Source organism: Salvia hispanica, chromosome 6, assembly GCF_029641045.1.
Source record: "Salvia hispanica isolate PSC_SH4W2 chromosome 6, Shi_PSC_v1, whole genome shotgun sequence".
Classification (NCBI taxonomy): domain Eukaryota; kingdom Viridiplantae; phylum Streptophyta; class Magnoliopsida; order Lamiales; family Lamiaceae; genus Salvia; species Salvia hispanica.
The window spans coordinates 2,417,548-2,437,275 of record NC_142697.1 but is presented as its reverse complement, the minus strand read 5'-3'; the positions used below and the strand labels follow the sequence as shown (position 1 = coordinate 2,437,275).

At 38.7% G+C, this 19,728-nt stretch overlaps 1 protein-coding gene across 1 annotated transcript; it reads left to right on the top strand.

Moving 5' to 3' along the window:
* Positions 1-8,692: 8,692 nt before the first annotated feature.
* LOC125205228 (putative late blight resistance protein homolog R1A-3) lies at positions 8,693-13,155 on the top strand. Its single transcript, XM_089060902.1, has 5 exons — positions 8,693-9,150; positions 10,628-10,928; positions 11,789-12,017; positions 12,157-12,260; positions 12,715-13,155. The coding sequence occupies exons 1-5, from the start codon at positions 8,693-8,695 to the stop codon at positions 13,153-13,155; spliced, it is 1,533 nt and encodes a 510-aa protein (XP_088917028.1).
* Positions 13,156-19,728: the final 6,573 nt, after the last annotated feature.

Sequence of the window (19,728 nt, the reverse complement as noted above, 5' to 3'; positions counted from 1 at the left end):
GCTGTAAAATTGAAATACTAGTACACAATATATAACATGAAAGGACTTCATAGACACTCGGAAATGCTATCCAGAGCCAGGTTGGGTGTACAACTCTAAGGCGTATTGGGAGTTGACATGTTCTCGATTATTGAGAGATTTAGAGCAATGCATCTACAATCAAATCCATGACCCACCAAAGAGGCAAGGATACAACATCATATCCTAGAGGTCACGAGTTCGACCCCTGAGAGGCGCAACCTGAGATTAATTTTCCTGTGGACCTAACAAGCTTATGGGCCTGTACCCAACTATGAAGGGGAGGGGGGGCTAGTAGACTTGTAGGCATGGCAGTTTATGGACCTGTACCCATATGGGGGGGCTAGTTGACTTGCCCCATGGCAGTTTACGGGCCTGTACTCATCCGGGATTTGCCACAATTCGAACTCAACAAGGGGGTAGATGGGGAACCATTGATGATCCTTTCCGAAAAAAAAATCCACGATCCAATCGAGAAGAGCAATTTTTATCCAACACTAGATTCATATTCTACAAAAAGATAAATTTTCTAAATACTCCATCCGTCCCAACTAAGTTTAGTCAAAACTTTTGGGCACAAAGATTAAGAAATAATGTTGAAAAGTAGGGGAGAAGAATAAAGTAGGAAAAATAAGGTGAGAGTAAAGTAGATGATAAAATAAAGTAAGAATGATTTGATGTTCTGTTTTTTGTCAAAAAAAAATGATTCAGCTTAATTAGGATATCCAAAAAATGAATGCGACTCAACTTAATTGGGATATAGGGAGTAATACATGTGTGAAAAGAAGAATAATTTTAGGCGTAGAAGGATGTTATTATAGAATTTGAGATTTAAATAAAACAAAATCTACCCTTCCCTCAAGAACCACCCCTACCCCCGTGCCCGTCATCTCGCTTGTCGCCAACTTCCTACAACAGTGAGAGACACCCGCTGCGCGTCGCAGGCTCTCCGCTCCCCCTTTACTTCTCCAGTGTGAATGATCTTAAGGGAAAATTGCCAAAAAAGTCATCAAATTCTGATCAATCCATAACTTTAAAAAATTGCTGATTATGTTACTATCTTCATTTTTTTTATGACAGAAACTTTTGAAACAACACGAATTTTAATGAACAATTTGTAAAGTAAGAAGTAAGAGATGCATAAAGAAAAGTGATTGAAATATTGTTATTGGAGAATGAGTCTTATCCATTGTTGAGAAAAAAGTTTCCTAGGATATAAAGTTTCTAATTTTATAGGACATGCCAAAATGAACTGTTGCTATTTTTAAAGAACAAAGTTATTATAACTTTGATGTTGATTTCAGTGATCACATAAGGAGTGATTTCCTTGAGAACTTTGTTAAAATTAGAAGTTTGATAGCTGAAAATTATATCAGTTTATTGACACAATAATATTAGTTGACATTACAAAACAAATCAATTCTTGATATTGAATCGGAAACTGATATTCATGAATTATCGAACTGATGTTCATGAATTATCGAACTGATGTCGAGTGAGCACCCGATATGTTCTCTAATGCCAACTTACATTAATGTATTTGCGAACTGATATAGTTTGTGTTATAACTTTAAGAAGATTTCTATATTTGAGATAAATTATGTATTATGTGATAAATGAAAAATACTACTATATGGATAAAACGTTTGGCTATTTAAACGATGTCTTTTAATACATTTAGCCAGTCTCGTCTTTAATTACGTGAGAGCATCACGTCAATGAATTCAGGCATGTAACATCTCTGACCATATGAAAGTTTAAAAATATCAAAGTTACGATATACTCCCTCCGTCCCGGGCTAAGATTACACATTGTTTAGCCAGCATGGGATTTTAGGAGTAATTGGTTAAAGTGTTTAATTAGAGAGAGAAAATGTGGGTGTAAGTATTAAAGTAGAGAGATAAAGAAAGATGGATATTTTAATAAGAGTGAGAAAAAATGATTGAGTGTATTAATTGGAGAGAGAAAGTTTCAAAAAAAAAATATGTGTCATCTTAGTTGGGACAAATTAAAAAGGAAAACGTGTCATCTTAAACGGGACGGAGGGAGTAATGGGTCTTTAATTTTTACAAATGTACGTATCACGTTACTTTATTCATAGATGTAACACGATGAAGTATTTCACCATATGATTGACATTTTATGGGATTGACATTTTATGGTTTTTTCTTTCAGAATGTATATGAAACGTCCTTATATATGAATCGAATCGAATCGAACATAGGCTATAGAAGACATAACAAGTGGTTACTATTTTTTTATACCAATTTTTTTTTTTTAAGAAGTAGTTATTCCAACATTCTTTGTTTTTTAATAGTTTTCAATAAGTATTATATATTCTCTCACTCTCAACGAATATGAACTGTTTTTATTTTTTATTTGTCTTAATCAAGATAATCAATTGCTAAAAAATAAAATGATTTTGGTCTTTATTATAACTTTTCTCTTACTTGACACACAAAAGGAGTACTAAAATTCCAGCACTCTTGTTTTTTGACTGGGAATGAGAAAGCTGAGATTTGTGGAGTTATACCTTCATTCTTAAAGTACTAACCGTACAAGATTTGTTTTAAAAATATCACAAATACAAATATTTTAGAAGCTTTCTCAAGTATTATTCTATGAACTTTTTCTGCTGAGTTTATAATGACTTGAATATTATCGTTGAATTAATTAAAAAGTCTATTAGTCACTGTATTAAATTGGCAACTTAGATAGTACAAACTATTTTTTGGATTTAGGTCTCATAAATTTTTTATATGCCTCAGTTTAATTCGAGCATCCAAAGGAAAAATTAGGCCGATATTATTATCATTGTGAATTCGAGAGCATCGTTTTGACTCTAAGCCTGCTAAGCACGAAGATCATTTCAGCATGTTACGATTTAAAACAATAAAGACCTTTTAAATGTTGACTACTCACTAAATATATAGGCCCATAATTTAGAGTTGGGTTAATTTACCCAGCCCATTATTTATCAGAAAAAGAGCCTTCCCCTGCCGCCACGCAGATCTAGATGAATAAGCAAAGAAAAAAATTAAAAGTTATTTTCTCTAATCTTTTGGTTTTAGAGGAAAACGTCGTAATCCCTCTGTCAAAAAAAAAAATTTTAAATACTTATAACGGTACATAAATTAATGGATAATTAATAAAGTAAAGTGATAGAGAATGATAGTGAAAATAGTGGGATTCATATTATTATTATTAGTGTTTAATGATGAATATAAGCCGTAAAAAAATAGATGTATATGAATAATGAGTTTGAGAGAATTTTTCACCAATGGAAATAAGATATTTTATGAAATGGATGAAAAAGGATGTTGAAAGAGGAAGATGCCCGCCCAAATTAGTCAAAAGAGAGTTCCTAGAAGCATTGAATAAGTGTAGAGTCCCTAATGTTATATGTTTCCAATTATCATTTATTGATGTAATTTACAAGATACTAATTTCCCTATAAATACTAGGGAAATTAGCAAGATCACATACAAGAAACATTATAGCAAGAAATACAATTTTCTCTACATTCTACCTCAATATGCCTATCCAATCTTTCTATATCTCTCTCGATTACCATCTTAATTAGAGCATGAAACTAACAAAAAACCTCCAATGGAGGTCAGCCAAATACACACTCTCGAATTATTGATCGAGACAATCTCAAATCTAATTGATTTGTACAAATCCAACACAAACCAAAGCCAAAATTCCTACCAGCCGAGGAATCTCGGCGTAGGGTCCAAGCGCACAGCTGCAACAACGACTCAGGCGAACAGCCAAAGGAGTAACGTATCTGACGGAAACTTAAACATATCTCTACCTCCTAACGGAAACCATATCGAATCTAACCACGCACCGCTGCTGGAGGATAAGGAGAGACATCGTGGACCGAAGAAGACATACGCCGATGCCCTCGTTGATGGCGGAAAAGGGGTATATGGTGGTTTAACGCCAGTGGTGGTAGCAGCACCAGTCACTGTCGCCGGAGAGAACAAAGTGCGATGGATGACTGCTGTAATAGGCGACCACTCTGCAGTTCCACCCGTCACAGACAGCAGCGTCGACGGAAGCAGCAACACCGGTCGGAAACAGCATCCGTCAAAGCCTGAAGCAACGGCGATGACAGCTGAAGGAGCGACGGCGGAGGCTGCTAAAGGAGCTGCATCTACAGCGGACGAAGCAGCATCGGCGGTGGAAGCTTCGCAGGGGAGAAGAAGAAAGAAACGGAGGATACGCTGGATTTGGGCAGGCAGTGAGGACCAAAAAACCGCCGCTGGCACCATACCGCCGCCTTCCGATGGTCACAAACTTGAAGAAGAGACGACAGAAATCATATTTGGGGGAATATCTACGGTTGGAGGATCTTTTGTGGGGTTTTCAAATACAAAACCCCCACATTTTGCAGAAAACCCCCCAAACTTATACACCCTCCCAGATCCGACCCCATCCCAAACATTTCTCAAAAAAAACCCACCAAAAAGTTTTGAAATTGTCACAGACACCCCAACAAATTCAAAAATTTTCTAACCCACCGAGTTGACCGAAATATTGTACCAAAAACCCGCAAATGTCCAAAATACCGAAATAACACCCCCAAGTCTCAAAAATTCTGAAAATAAACCCCAAATTTTTGAATTCCAACCCTCTATTACTTGTGCAAACACTTTTCAAGCCCTCGCATACTCATCTTCCTTAGCCATAGGACCTAAAGACCACCACTGGATTTTTGATTGTGGGGCAACCGATACCATGACATTTGATGCATCGGATTTCCTCAATATTTCCCGTTCCACAAAACAATTCGTCCAAACTGTTAGTGAGGATTTAGCACAAGTACAGGGGGCGGGCACTATTACTATCTCACCAACCCTTCACCTCTCCAACTGTCTTTATGTTCCGTCATTGTCCCACAAACTTTTGTCTATTAGCCATGTCACGAAGGATCTCAACTGCAAATTAGTAATGCAGCCGCGTTTTTGCATGTTACAGGATACCAAGACGGGAACGATAGTTGGGCGTGGCACTGAACGACATGGCTTGTACTACGTGGATGAGATAGCCCAACAGAGTACTGCGATGCTAACTCACGGTCTGATTGGCTCTTACATCGCCGGTTAGGACACCCTTCTATATGATATCTTTGCCTACTCTTTCCTGAGTTAGTTTCTTCTAAGCATGTTTTGAATTGCGAAACTTATGTTTTGTCACAGAGCCATAGACATTCTTTCAAATTAAACAACACTAGAGAAAAATCTGATTTTGCTTTGGTTCACTCTGATGTGTGGGGTCCTGCTCTGGTAACTGCAGGACAAAGGTTTCAATATTTTTTATTGTTTATTGATGACTTTTCTCGTATGACTTGGATTTATTTTTTGAAAACAAAAGCAGAAGTTTTTGAGAAATTCACCAAGTTCTATCGTCTTGTTCAAACCCAGTATAACTCCAAAATTCAAGTCCTTAGATCTGATAACGGGAGGGAATACGTGAATTCTAAGATGACATCTTTCTTCACTGGAAAAGGCCTTGTCCACCAAACTTCGTGTGCATACACACCAGAAAAAAATGGGGTAGCTGAGCGGAAAAATCGATATATCTTAGAAATTACCCGTGCCCTCCTCATTGAATCAAACATCCCGAAATCTTTTTGGCCGGAAGCTATCACAACTGTTGTCTATCTCCTAAACCATCTACCCACAGGGATCCTTAACTTCAAAACCCCTCTTGATATCTTCTTTTCCTATAACTCAGTGCCATCCTCCCTTCATCTCGATCCCAAAAATTTTGGATGTACCGTGTTTGTCCACATTCCCAAACATGACCGTGATAAATTCTTGCCTTGTGCAGTTAAATGTGTCTTCTTGGGTTATGGAAAAAACCAAAAAGGTTATCGGTGCTATGATCCTTCAACACATCGTATGTACACAACAATGAACTGCGACTTTGTTGAAAGTGAATACTTCTATAACCAATCTAGCGGTCAGGAGGGGAGTGGTGAGTCGGTGAACTCAAGTAGTGACACATTAAATTGGCTACTTCATTGGGGAGAAACCATTCTGGGGAAGGAAGAGAAAAACCAAACCCAACAGATAGACCAAAATCATGTCACAAATGTCGGTCCAATAGAGGAAGTTAGCAATACCACTGAGCAGTCAAATCTCCAAGAACAGAACATGCCGCTTCAGGACACTGCTGAGCTATCCGACCAGTCTTTAAATCCTGAGGTAAATACTCTTGATCCCAATATTGGCCTTCTACCTGAAAATACTAACAGTGACAGGGAAACTAGAAGTAATACTGATGAATCAGTGCCAGAACAAGTGACAAGGCACGACAGACTGCCCCATAGAAGCACAAGGAGCGTTCTTCCCCAAAGATACTCACCAGATTGGAAGGGTCGAAAATCTAAATACTCTGTGGCAAATCTTACTCAGGGTCACCTCACCGAAATGGCTAGGCCATTCGAAGCTGCACTTTACGAAGTGGGAGAAATTCCGCAATCCTTCGAAGAGGCAATAAAGCACAAACACTGGAGAGAGGCCATGAAGAGAGAAATTGATGCCTTGATAAAAAAATGAAACATGGGAGAAGTGTTCTCTACCTCCGAGCAAGAAGCCAGTTGGATGTCGTTGGATCTTCACCATAAAACGACGAGCAGATGGTTCAATCGAGAGATACAAGGCAAGATTGGTTGCTAAGGGATATACTCGGGTGTATGGAGTAGACTATGAAGAGACTTTCTCACTCGTGGCCAAACTAAATACAATAAGAACTCTCATGTCTGTAGCTGCGTGTAAAGAATGGCCAGTATATCAGTTTGATGTTACAAATGCCTTCCTTCATGGAGAGCTGGAGAAAAATAAAGAAGTCTACATGGAAGTTCCCTCGGGATTCTATGCAGAATTTGGAAAAGGTGCAGATTGAAAAAACCCTTTATGGGTTAAAGCAGTCCCCCAGAGTGTGGTTTGGAAGATTCTGTCAGGCAATGTTCAAACATGGCTTCAAACAAAGCCATTCAGATCACAACAGGAACGGCAAAATGACATGTCTGATTATTTATGTTGATGATATGATCATAACAGGAGACGATGCCAAAGAGATCCAAAATCTGAAGGAAAACTTGTTCAAAGAGTTTGAAATGAAGGATTTGGGAGCATTGAAATACTTTCCAGGAATTGAAGTGTTAATATCCAAACACGGGATATTCCTAAGACAGAGCAAATATGTTCTTGACATGTTAGCCGAAACGGGCTTAATGGAATGCAAACCTGCTGAAACTCCAATGGTACCCAATCATGGGTTGAAAATTGTGGATGGAGCCAAGCCTACAGATCGTGGAAGATACCAACGGTTAGTAGGGAAGCTTATCTACCTTTCTCATACTCGGCCTGACATCACATATGCAGTTAGAGTTGTCAGTCAATTCATGCATCAGCCTCAGGAGGATCATATGAATGCTGTCATGAGAATTGTGAGGTATTTGAAAGGAACAACTAGTTATGGGGTTTTCTTAGAAAAGAAGGAAGATCTGGAAATCGATGGATACACCGATGTCGATTGGGCTAGTAATCCAGTTGATAGAAAATCCACCGGAGGGTATTTTACCTTTGTGGAGGTAACTTAGTCACTTGGAGGAGCAAGAAGCAGAAAGTCGTGACACTATCAACCGCGGAAGCCGAATTTTGGGGGATTAGGAGTGACCTTATGGAGATACTTTGGCTTAGAAGATTGTTAACAGAGATTGGCTTTCCACCTACACGGAAAAGCCATTGTGACAACAAAGTGGCAATCAACATTTCAGAGAATCCCGTACAATATGATAGAACGAAACATGTCGAAGTTGATCGTCACTTCATCAAAGAAAAACTCTAAAGTGGCATCATTGAATTTCCATTCGTTCAATCTGAGGAACAACTCTCAAACATATTAACTAGTTGAGTATCGGCGATACTGTTTCTCAACTTGAGGGGGAGTGTTGGAAAGAGGAAGATGGCCGCCCAAATTAATCATAGGAGAGTTCCTAGAAGCATTGAATAAGTGTAGAGTCCCTAATGTTGTATGTTTTCAATTATCATTTATTGATGTAATTTACAAGACACTAATATCCCTATAAATACTAAAGAAATTAGCAAGATCACATACGAGAAACATTCGTAGCAAGAAATACAATTTTCTCTACATTCTATACCATCTTTAAGCAAGGAAAATGTCTTTATTTTTATGGGATGGATGAAGTATTATTTTCGTGAAAAACTTGCGAATTGCATTAGAAAATAGGGATATCGAGCTGCAAGAAATGGTATAATCAATAGCAGATAACTTCTTAGAAATTTCAAATGCACTCATATTCATCACTATTGAAATTAGATTCAAGTTTTCTCCAACCGTTCTCATTAACGGACTCTTGACATATACGCAGGAGTGTTGGATATCTCCTTCATACACATTTTTTCTTTGTTTCTCAGATCTCTAGTGAGTTACAAACAGAGTTCGAAAAATGTCAAAATATTAGATGTTTTAACTCTTAAAAAGAAGAGAAGTAAAAAGGACCGAATTAGATTGTCCATATCGGTTGCATGCATGCCTGCATCAGTGTTTTGTTCGGTCTGATTTGCACAACAGAATTAGTGAATTATTGAGTCATTTACAAAGTCATTTGTGAATTTGCACAACACAATTCATGAGAGATGTGATCAAGATAGAGGAGGCTAGTAGAAACCAAACTGACTTTTCGGCTTATGTTTCTGCTGCTGCTGCTGCTTCGTTTAGCCAGGATTCAAGAGGCAATGGCCAAGATGTTGTAGTAGTGGGACTTGATAGTCACTTGAAAGAGATAAAGGATCGTTTGTTTCAAGATTCCCCCGAACTCAAACTTGCCACCATAATAGGAATGAGGGGCATTGGTAAAATTACTCTTGCTGAGAAAGTTTACAAAGATCCAGATATTCTTGACCGTTTTGATATCCGCGCTTGGGTAAGAGTTTCTCAAGAGTACTTTGTGCGCTATGTCCTATTTGGCATTCTGAATACTACAGAGAGGTTCACAGACGAAAGGCTTGAAGATAGCGAAGAGGAATTAGCTTTGTATCTCCACAAAATTCTCATGTACAGGAGGTTTATAATCATAGTGGATGATGTGTGGGACATGAAGGTGCTGGCAGCGGAAGCGTGCGAGAATAAATCAATCACATAATAATCAGATCTATTTAGCAGATTATTTAGACAAAAGCTATTCGCGTAATTATCACATGTATCATGCTCATAACTTGAATCAATCATGCTTTAAGAATATTGAAACCTAAAACATGCTTTTCTACGGAGCAGAAAAATACCTAATTAATTCTCCAAAGAATTGAAGATGGCTAGCTTCTTCTCCACGTGATGCTTTGAGTACTAAACCACAAATCTTCTCTCTGGTTCCCGAACTGTATCCCAATATCAGTGTGGGCTGATCTTACTAGAATACTAGGACTTAAATAAAGAAGACAGAAGAAATCCTTTTCGGAATAGGAGAGGAATTCGAAAATCTCCTCAGCTGGAGAAGGGATTTTCGAAAATTACAATGATGAGAAATTGTTGTTTTCTGTCCCCTTTATTCTCCTATTTATATTAAGTTCCTTTTGGGCCCAGACAGGGATCTATGGAAGGTTTTGGATATGGGCTCATCCAATTTACTTTTTACTAATTAAATTGAACCCACAATTTAATATAAGTTATAATTGGAATATTACGAGCAGCCACTACAGAAGTAATATTGAACTCTCCCCATCCAAATCCGAAATTACAAGTAATCCGGGTTTCCGTTTAACTTTCATTTCCCGTGCTTAAGATTAAAATGTCCATTAATTAATTAATGTCTGCTATTGACTTAATTAATTAACTTCTTATTAATTCCAAGAGTGGACTTAGCATGAAACGCTTATTTATTATTCATAGAGTAATCACACTCCAACTAGCTAGGTTCCGAATAATAAAACCTCGTTTCGCGCTCCTCTTGAGGACATTATCAAGCGAGACTCAGCTCGCGCACGATTCAATATAATAGCAATCCTAGCACCGCTAGATATCGATCACCACTGCCCAATATATCAGGATAATTGGGTTACGAAAAACCCGCACCATTTGATAAGTCAAAGCAGTGCATAATCAATACCGTATGCTTAATGCTAACCTACATTGATTAAGAAATAAATATTTATCAAGACCTCGCCTTTCAGTAGATAGCCTAAGGCAAGTCTTGCTGTTAGATCCGTTCAGTGCTATACCACACCAATGTCATCTTATTTCAGTAAGGCTTAGAAATATGCGGACTGACATTGCAACATTTCTCGATGGATAGTCAAATTCCATCTAGGTTGTGAAATTCATCTTTTTCTTTGTTTAGAACTGACCGTGTTACCTTAAATTGGACGACACCCACAACCGGTCTACTAAAACAAAGACTTAGACTTTGTTAAGTTAACTTATACATTTAAACATGCATTAACATCCATTAAATGTAAAACATAACAACATTATGACAAAAATAATCTGTTTTATTTATTGGAAAATAAAATAAGAGTTTTACAGTATTCAATCACTCGAAACGTGATTTCTAGTATACAAACTCTAACAGGACACACATGTGTTATTTCTTGAATAGATACTTTCCTGATAATAACCATGGAAGTCGTCTACTTTTAACTTCTCGGCTGCCAAATGTGGCCTCTCAACTAGACTCTAGCAGCAAGCCGTATCAAATGCGATGCCTAAGTGATGATAAAAGTTGGGAACTGCTTTGCAGAAAGGTTTTTGGAGCACAAGGTTGTCCAATAGAATTGGAGTCCGTTGGGAGGGAGCTTAGTCAGAATTGTAGAGGACTTCCTCTTGCAATTGTTGTTATTGCAGGTCTCTTCTTTAAGGACTCTGATATCCAAGTCTGGAGATAGACGTCACCATGGTTCATGAACCGCCGGTTCCGGTTCAAAAAATATGGAACCTGAACCGGCCCGCCTAGGGTCAGGCGGTTCCGGTTCCGGTTCCGGTTCAAAACCGGCGGTTTCCAGACGGTTCCGGGCCGGTTCCGGGGCTGTTCCGGTTCGGACCGCCGGTTCAATGCCGAATTTTTTTATTTTTTATTTTTTAATTTTATTCCGGTATAGTACTAATATAGAGTTGTAGGTGTAGTTGTAGTCTTGTACTATCAAATAAATAAATAAAACGAGAATGACAAGTGACAAATGGAGTAGAAGTCGACATTGGAGTTGGAACAATTGGAATTTTATTGAAACAATTATACAATCATACAAATTTGAACGATATGTGAATGTCGATATTACAATACAAATGTTGAAAATTGAAATTACAAAAGAATCAAAAGACTTAAATAAAAAAAGTTGAAGTAAAAAACAATAAATTATAAATGTAAATAGATAGTATATGTATATACTCTTAGTCGGCATGCCTATACCCTAAACCCTGAAAAGCTACCGGAACCGCCGAACCGGCGGTTACGGTTCTTGATTTTTCGCGAACCTGAACCGGCCCGCCTAAACCGCCGACTCCTATCCGGTTCCGAACCGCCACCGCGGTTCCGGTTCACGGTTCTGAACCGCCGGTGATGGTTCCGGGCCGGTTCGGTTTGGTGACGTCTATCTGGAGAGATGTAGTAGAAAAAATGAAAAAATCAAAATTGTCGTATATGAAAGTGCATTGCTTGGAGATACTAGGCTTGAGTTATAACCACTTGCCCCAACATTTGAGACTCTGCTTCTTGTACATGGGGCCTTCTTTGCAGGGAAATTGTGAGATATCTAAATCTAGACTTATCAACCTATGGATTGCTGAAGGGTTTGTGCACGAATGTCCAAATAGAGTTTACACAATGGAAGAGACAGCTGAGAAGTATCTGCAAGCACTAGTTGACCGAAACCTGATTTTTGTTTGTAAGAGGAGTTGTAGTGGAATGATCAGAACTTTCTGTGTCCAAATTGCTTCCACGCAACATGCATCAAGTCTTAAGAGATGTATGTGTCCAAATTGCTTCCACGCACAACTTTCTGCATGTTGTTGAGTCTGGGGGATGTGTGACCAATGAAAGGCCTTATATTATTACTCCACGAAGATTAAGCATTCATCTTGATGCTCTCTATGTTAATTCCACAGGTAAATTGTGGAATTCTTATCACAGTGTTCTTTCTGTCCTTTGCATTGCTAGTCTACCAGTTAAAAATCCAATAGTCGTCTTCTCAAGATTCATGTTTCTCCTGGTACTAGATGTTCTTCAAGTTCACTTTGTTGAGTTTCCTCGTGACATCATTAAATGTTTTTTTGTCTAAAATATATTGTTTTACACTATGATGGTTCACTCCCTCGATCCATATCCGAACTCAAGTATCTTCAGACAATTGTCCACCACTTTTCGGTTCGCTTTGCTTACTTCCTATGGTGATCTGGGATATGCCTTCTCTTAGGCATCTTTATATGAAGCCAGGTTGCTACTTATCAAAACCTTTTAGGTGGCCTTTTCCTCTGAGTTTATCGAGTCTTCCATTCCTGCAAATGTTTGTGGGAATTAGAAACTTCAAATGGAGCAAAGGCATCATTGGAAGAATTCCCAATCTGAAGAATCTGGTTTTTTCATATGACGTCTCCTCTTCTGTATATTGGCCAGCGTATTAGCTTGAAACACTTACATATCTACACCGACTTGAGAGTTTGAAGATCATTATCAAGTATGATGGTGATGATATAGCCATTTCTCTTGATCCACCAAAGCTTGAATTCCCTGAAAACCTTAAAAAGTTGTATCTAAGAGGTTGTGGAGTTTCATCGGAACGCATGACAAGTATCGGTAAATTGTCAAATCTGACGGCTCTGAAACTGAGATGTGGCGCATTCTTTGGCCCATCATGGGAGAATGTGGAAGGGGAGTTCCCTGAACTGGCGTTCCTACTTCTGAATGATTTAAGTTTGACGACATGGCTAACTGATGAAGCTCCCTTCCCGCGTCTTGAATGCCTTGTTATAAGATCGTGCCACAAGCTAAAGGAGATCCCTTCCACCATTGGTGACATATCAACACTTGAGAAGATCAAGTTGGTTGATTGTCCTTTTGCTTGGAATTCTGCTAAGGAAATACAGAAGGAACAAGAAAGTGCATGAAGTAAAATTTCAAATTGAAGGGTAAAATGACATAACTTTGTTTATCAGCAGTTGAGGATTGAATTTCTGAGTTGATAAGTAAAATATGTTTCTAGGAAGAAAGAAGCAGGTGAAATGAATTTGGAGGCAGATGGAGTCTTACCCGGAAGGATGCAGCTTATTTTCGATGTCATCCAAGGCACAGTATATGATATCCTGCTTATAGTGTTCAGGTTTGAGTTTCTTATTAAAACTATGTCCTAAATTGAGATTCATTGCTCAAAATTGGCAATACATGATAGAATTACAATTATAAAAAATCTTATGAATAAAATTACAGGATTTTTTATCTCGGAACCACGCAGACTAAGCATGACTCTGATAGTAGTCGCCCGTGGCTCATGTACTGACGAGGACTACATAAGCAGAGAGTTTGGCTTATGGATAGCATCTGGCCATATTTTTAGCTTGTTAGGTATCCTTTGATAAGAGTATTGTAGTTTTCGCATCTTTTATTTCATTGTTATATATTGATGAGTAATTTGGATTTGATTTGTTTTTTTTATGATGAACTACTAAAAAGCATGTCTTCCCCTTTGTTCCATGTTTTTTCTCACTTGATGCTTCATATATATGCATCACATCAAACGGTTTACATAATCAAGATTTCAAAAAACACACTTTAGTACTACATTGGAGCAGGGAGCAACCATATCTTGGATACAATTTGACTAGGCCTAATGGTGCACCCTTGGTAAGGCTTTACCGACCTCGCGCACTTATCTATTTTGTAGGGTAGATAACTTATTGTTATGATTTGGAAAAGATCTTGGATGAAGAAGAATAAGAGTTGAAGCTAAGAATTTAAGATAAGAAAAATGGGGAAGGTCGAGAGAGAATTCTTATTCAACAATGTGAAAATCTTGTATATTACACTCTTCTCATTACTCTATATATTTCCCAGCTACTAACTGCTGCTAACCGAAAACAAGAAAAAGAAAAAAAGCAAAACAGAATTTGCAACTATTCTAACAGCTAGTTCATGAGTTTGAACTATCTCCTCCTTTTCTTCACTTAATTGCTTGCTTAATGGCCTGGGCTCCTTATGCACACCATTCTTCACAATTCTCCACCTTGCACAAGTAGCTCAGACCATAGCACACACATTTATCAATTCCTTACAATGCTCAAACTTTTCTTTTGGAAGAGCCTTTGTAAGCATGTCTGCCGGGTTATGCAAAGTGCTGATCTTGATTACCTTTGCATTCCCCTTCTCCACCTCATCTCTGATGAAGTGTAGCCGCACATCAATGTGCTTTCTGCGCTCATGAAACACCTGATGTCGAGCAAGACACAAAGCACTACTACTGTGACACTGCACAGTCACTGCATCTTGCTCTACTTCAAACTCTACTGCCATTCCTTTGATCTAAAAGCTTTCCTTAATAGCTGATGTTAGAGCTATGTACTCAGCCTCCGTAGTAGATAGAGCCACAACACTCTGCAGGGATGACTTCCAACTTATGGCTGGTCCAAACATGGTGAAGACATAACCAGTTTGTGATTTCCTGTTATCAAGGTTGGTTGCATAATCTGCATCACAGAAGCCTTGTAGTATTTCTGTCTCAGATTCATCACAACCCCTATATAGAATACCAAAGTTTCCAGTTCCCTTCAGATACCTTACCATCCACTTCAATACACTCCAGTGCTCCCTTCCAAAGTCTGACATATATCTGCTTGTGATGCTAACAGCATGAGATATGTCTAGCCGAGTACAAATCATGGCATACATAAGACTTCCAATGATGTTAGCATATGGAATAGATTCCATTTCCTTAGCCTCCTCCAAACTACCTAGAACTTCAGTCTTTGACAATTTGAAGTGTTGGGCAATAGGTGTTGCAGCAGGCTTTACATTGCTCATGTTGAACCTCCTTAACACTTTATCCACATAATCTGCTTGAAAGAGTCAAAAGGTCCTATTTCTCTGTATCTGATGATATCCATGCCTAGGATTCTCTTTGCCTCTCCTAGATCCTTCATTTCAAAGTTCTTGTTAAGCTCATCTTTCACAATCTATACTTCACGTTTGGATGGGTCTACAATCAGGCTGTCATCTACATAAATCAGTAGATATGCTACTGGAACTCCATCCTTTCTCTTTATGTACACACAATCATCATACTTGGATCTAGTGAAGCCACTCTCTGACATATCTGCATCAAATTTCTTGTTCCATTGGGCTTTGCTTGAGTCCATATAGACTCTTCTTGAGTAAACATACTTTGTTCTCATCACCTTTCTTTACATATCCTTCAGGCTGAAACATATAGATGGACTCTTCAATATCTCCATGTAAAAATGCAGTTTTGACATCAAGTTGTTGCATTCCCCAATTTCTTTGATTCACCATTGCAAGAAGTATTCTTATCGAGGCATGTTTGACCACTGGTGCAAATACTTCTGATAAGGATCCATGTATTTTATTATCCATTTCCCAAGGAATTACTCATTTATGATGTTTGATCTAACAATTTTTGTGAGGCTATTTTTAATTTAACAAGAACAACAAAAGGATAAAAAGAGATCCAATCACAAAAATTGAAACTAAACAAGAATGGATGGTAGATTAGAGATGGAAAGCATGTGTATAATGATGAGATAAAAGAGTTATGACCATAGGACATTGACCAAAAGAATGGAAACAACCCTAAGCAACTTTCAATAGCTCTATCACCCATTGGCTCCACTACTCAATGGATACACTCCATTGATGCATACCTCTATTTGAATCAATCTATGAAATTGAGACAAGCAACCTTCAAGGAAGGAATTGGATACATTCCTCAAAGAGGAAAAATTCACTAGGGAGATAACTTTAATTCAATCATCAATCTAGAATGAAAAATGACACCAAAAGATATTTATACTAAGGGCCCATAATGTGGAAAAAAGCCCACAAAAACTAAGTCTCGGGTGAATTACGGGGTGCAAAACACCCGCCCGGGTGTTCTCTCTAAACTCCCTCACCATTTCACCATTTCGCCATTTCACCCGGTCGGGTAATTTTCAGAGTGAAAACACCCAGCCGGGTGTTCCTTCTGGAACTCTCGCCGGTTCTACGCGACTTCTGTAAAACCGCCATAACTCCCTCATTCGGACTCTGATTGAGATGTGCAAGATATCCACGTGAAGCTGTTTCCAAGACGAAGACGATGGTGGCAGTTTTATAGCTTTCGGATATCATCTCGATAGGGAAGTTGCTGGTTGGATCCAGCTGTAGTTGAAATCCTTGACGCACGACTTTCATGATCGTATCAACTTCATTATAATCCACTCATTCTTCTTGAGTGAACCTCCTTGCCACCAATCGAGCCTTGTAACTCACATTTCCAGTCCCCACCGACTCCACCTTCTTCTTGAACAACCATTTACAGCTTACTAATTTCATAAATTCAGCTCTTTCCACCAACACCCAGGTCTGATCAGAGAGTCTATTTCATCATTCATTGTCTTGATCCACTTCTTGCTATAACTGCATGCCACAACTTCACTATAGGTAGCAGGTTCAGAACACTCCATTGCTTCAACTGTACATAGGGCATAAGAAATGATACCAGCTTCTGCATATATTGAAGGTTTCCTTTTGTTTTCTCTTCGAGTTCTATCCTTTCCTAGCTGATAATTGCTCAAACCATCAGTTTTTGAAGTACTCTCTTCCTCTGCATCAGAATCAGTTTCTGCAGGCTTATCAGGATTACTCACATTAGCCACAATGGGCTCCAGGAATTGGTCAGGCTCCACCTCAACTTGAGTAGTGTCTTTCTTTCCATCTTCTTCTAACTTATCTAGATATGGCATCAGGTGCTCAACAAAGGTTACATCTCTACTGATAACTACTTTCTGCCTCCCTTCTTCAACACACCACAACCTATATCCCTTTACTCCTTTCTGATAGCCCAGCATCACACACTTGAGGGCCCGAGCCTCTAGTTTTCCCTGCTTAATGTGTGCAAAACATTTACAACCAAATGTTCTGATTTTAGAGTAATCCCTATGTCCTCCATACCATCTGATGAAATCAGGTGTAGCACCCTTCAAACTGGTAGAAGAGCGTTTATTGATCAAATATGCAGCAGTTGAGACAGCCTCTCCCCAGAACCTCTTACCCAATCCACTAGCAAACATCATACAGCTCACTCTTTCCATGAGAGTCCTTTTCATACGCTTAGCCACTCCATTCTGTTGTGGAGTGCCAGGTACAGTCCTGTGCCTTTTTATCCCATTCTCTTTATAGAATGTATCAAACTCCTTGGATAAGTACTCAAGACCATTATCAGTTCTTTAGCATCTCACCTTAGTCCCCTTTTCACTCTCCACTTCCTTACACTAATATTTAAACTTCTCAAAAGCTTTAGATTTCTCTTTCAAAATATACACTCAAACCTTCCTACTATAGTCATCAATAACACTCATGTAGTATCTTCCTCCACCTAGAGTGTTAATAGGGACAGAACCCCATAGATCTGAGTGAACATACTCTAAAGGAGAATCAGAGTAGTGAGTACCTGTAGGGAATGGAGTCCTCTTTGCCTTTCCAAGAACACAGTTCTCACTTGGACCAAGTTTTGAGGAGGTATCTCCTGGGATAATGCCAGATTTTATCAGTTCTTTCAAGCTGGATGTCCCAATCTCTCATGCCATAAATTCAAGTCATCAATTGATACTGAGTTTGAGTCACCACTTACTGCCTCAGCTAGCAGATAGTATAGGCTATTTCTTCGTTCTACCTCCATCACAGTATGTTGTCCCTTCTTGACTTCCATTTTGCCACCAGATGAAGTGAAGGTGCACCCCTTTAGTTCCAAGGCTCCCAGGGATATTAGATTCCTTTTAACCTCTTGAATATACCAAACTTGACTCAACATCTTTATAGATCCATCATGCATTTTGAGTTTCACCATTCCAATACCTTTCACATTGCATATATGATTGTTCCCTAACAGCACAGAACCAGTAGCATCTCTCATATCATAGAACCAAGATTTATTGGGGCACATATGGAAACTACAACCAGAATCCATAATCCATACACCACTCAAACCACTCTCCATAACATTCAAGATTTCTGGAGTAGTACAATCTTCAATACAATCAGAGCTAGGATGAGGATTACCTTCGGCTTGTTTCCTCTTCCATGCATAGCAATCCTTCTTGATATGGCCAGGTTTTTTGCACCAGTGGCACGACCTAGACTCCTTATATATGATCTGAGGCAGTAGGCTTTACTTCATCCATTTTCTTCTTGAATTTTGGTTTCTTGAACTTCTTTACATGGAGACTTTCTGGGACATTTTCTTGAGGCTTTACAGATCCATTTTACAGCTCATTTGCATGTAAAGCTGATTGAACCTCATTGAAGGTGATTGTCTTCTCCCTCCCATACACCATGGCAGGTGGTCATAATTCTTTGGTAGAGCATTCAACAGCATAATCGCCTTATCTTCATCATTGATTTGCACATTAATGTTTTCAAGATCATCTACGGCCTTGTTGAACTCCTCTAGCTGCTCACTAATTCCTCGATCTTCCAAGAAACGGTAAGAATAAAGCCTCTGCTTCATACACAAGTGATTAGCCAGAGACTTTGTCATGTACAAGTTCTCCAATTTGGTCAAGATCTCAGCTGCCGTTGTTTCTTTCGAAACTTCCCTTAATACCTTATCACCAAGGCATAAGATGACCATGCTATGTGCCTTAGCGTGGATCTCAGCGAGCTTGAGTTTCGCCTTCTCGTCCAGCTCCTCTCCGGCCTTCGAATATGTTTGCTTCTCTTCCAGAGCTGCAGATAACCCTTGCTGGATCAACATGACTTTCATCTTCATACGCCATAGACCAATATCATTCTTGCCGGTAAACTTCTCCGCTTCCAATCGAGCAGCCATCGCTTCAATCGATTCCTTCTTCAGCCGTTTTCCAGACGGTGCCAAATTGTTATGATTTGGGAAAGATCTTGGATGAAGAAGAATAAGGGTTGAAGCTAAGAATTTGAGATAAGAAAATAGGGAAAGCCGAGAGAGAATTCTTATTCAACAATGTGAAAATCTTGTATATTACACTCTTCTCATTACTCTATATATTTCCCAGCTACTAACTGCTGCTAACCGAAAACAAGAAAAAGAAAAGAAGCAAAACAGAATTTGCAACAACTATTCTAACGGCTAGTTCATGAGTTCGAACTATCTCCTCCCTTTCTTCACTTAATTGCTTGCTTAATGGGCTGGGCTCCTTATGCACAACATTCTTCACACTTATCATTTTTGAAGTTATATGAACAACCTAAAATGTGTGTTTTTATCATGTTTAGTTTATTGATCTTTCCTACCAAACTGTCCCAATGGTGCACCCTTGGTATGCCCACCCGAACCCGCTCATCGCAGTCACAACATATGGAAGGAAGGGACTTTTTCAAAAATATTACTACTACCTTAGAATACCAAGTTATACATTTGAATATTTTAGGATTTTAAGTAAAGAAGATACACTAGCAAATGTTAATTAAACGATTCATAGTTATAATTATCATGGTAT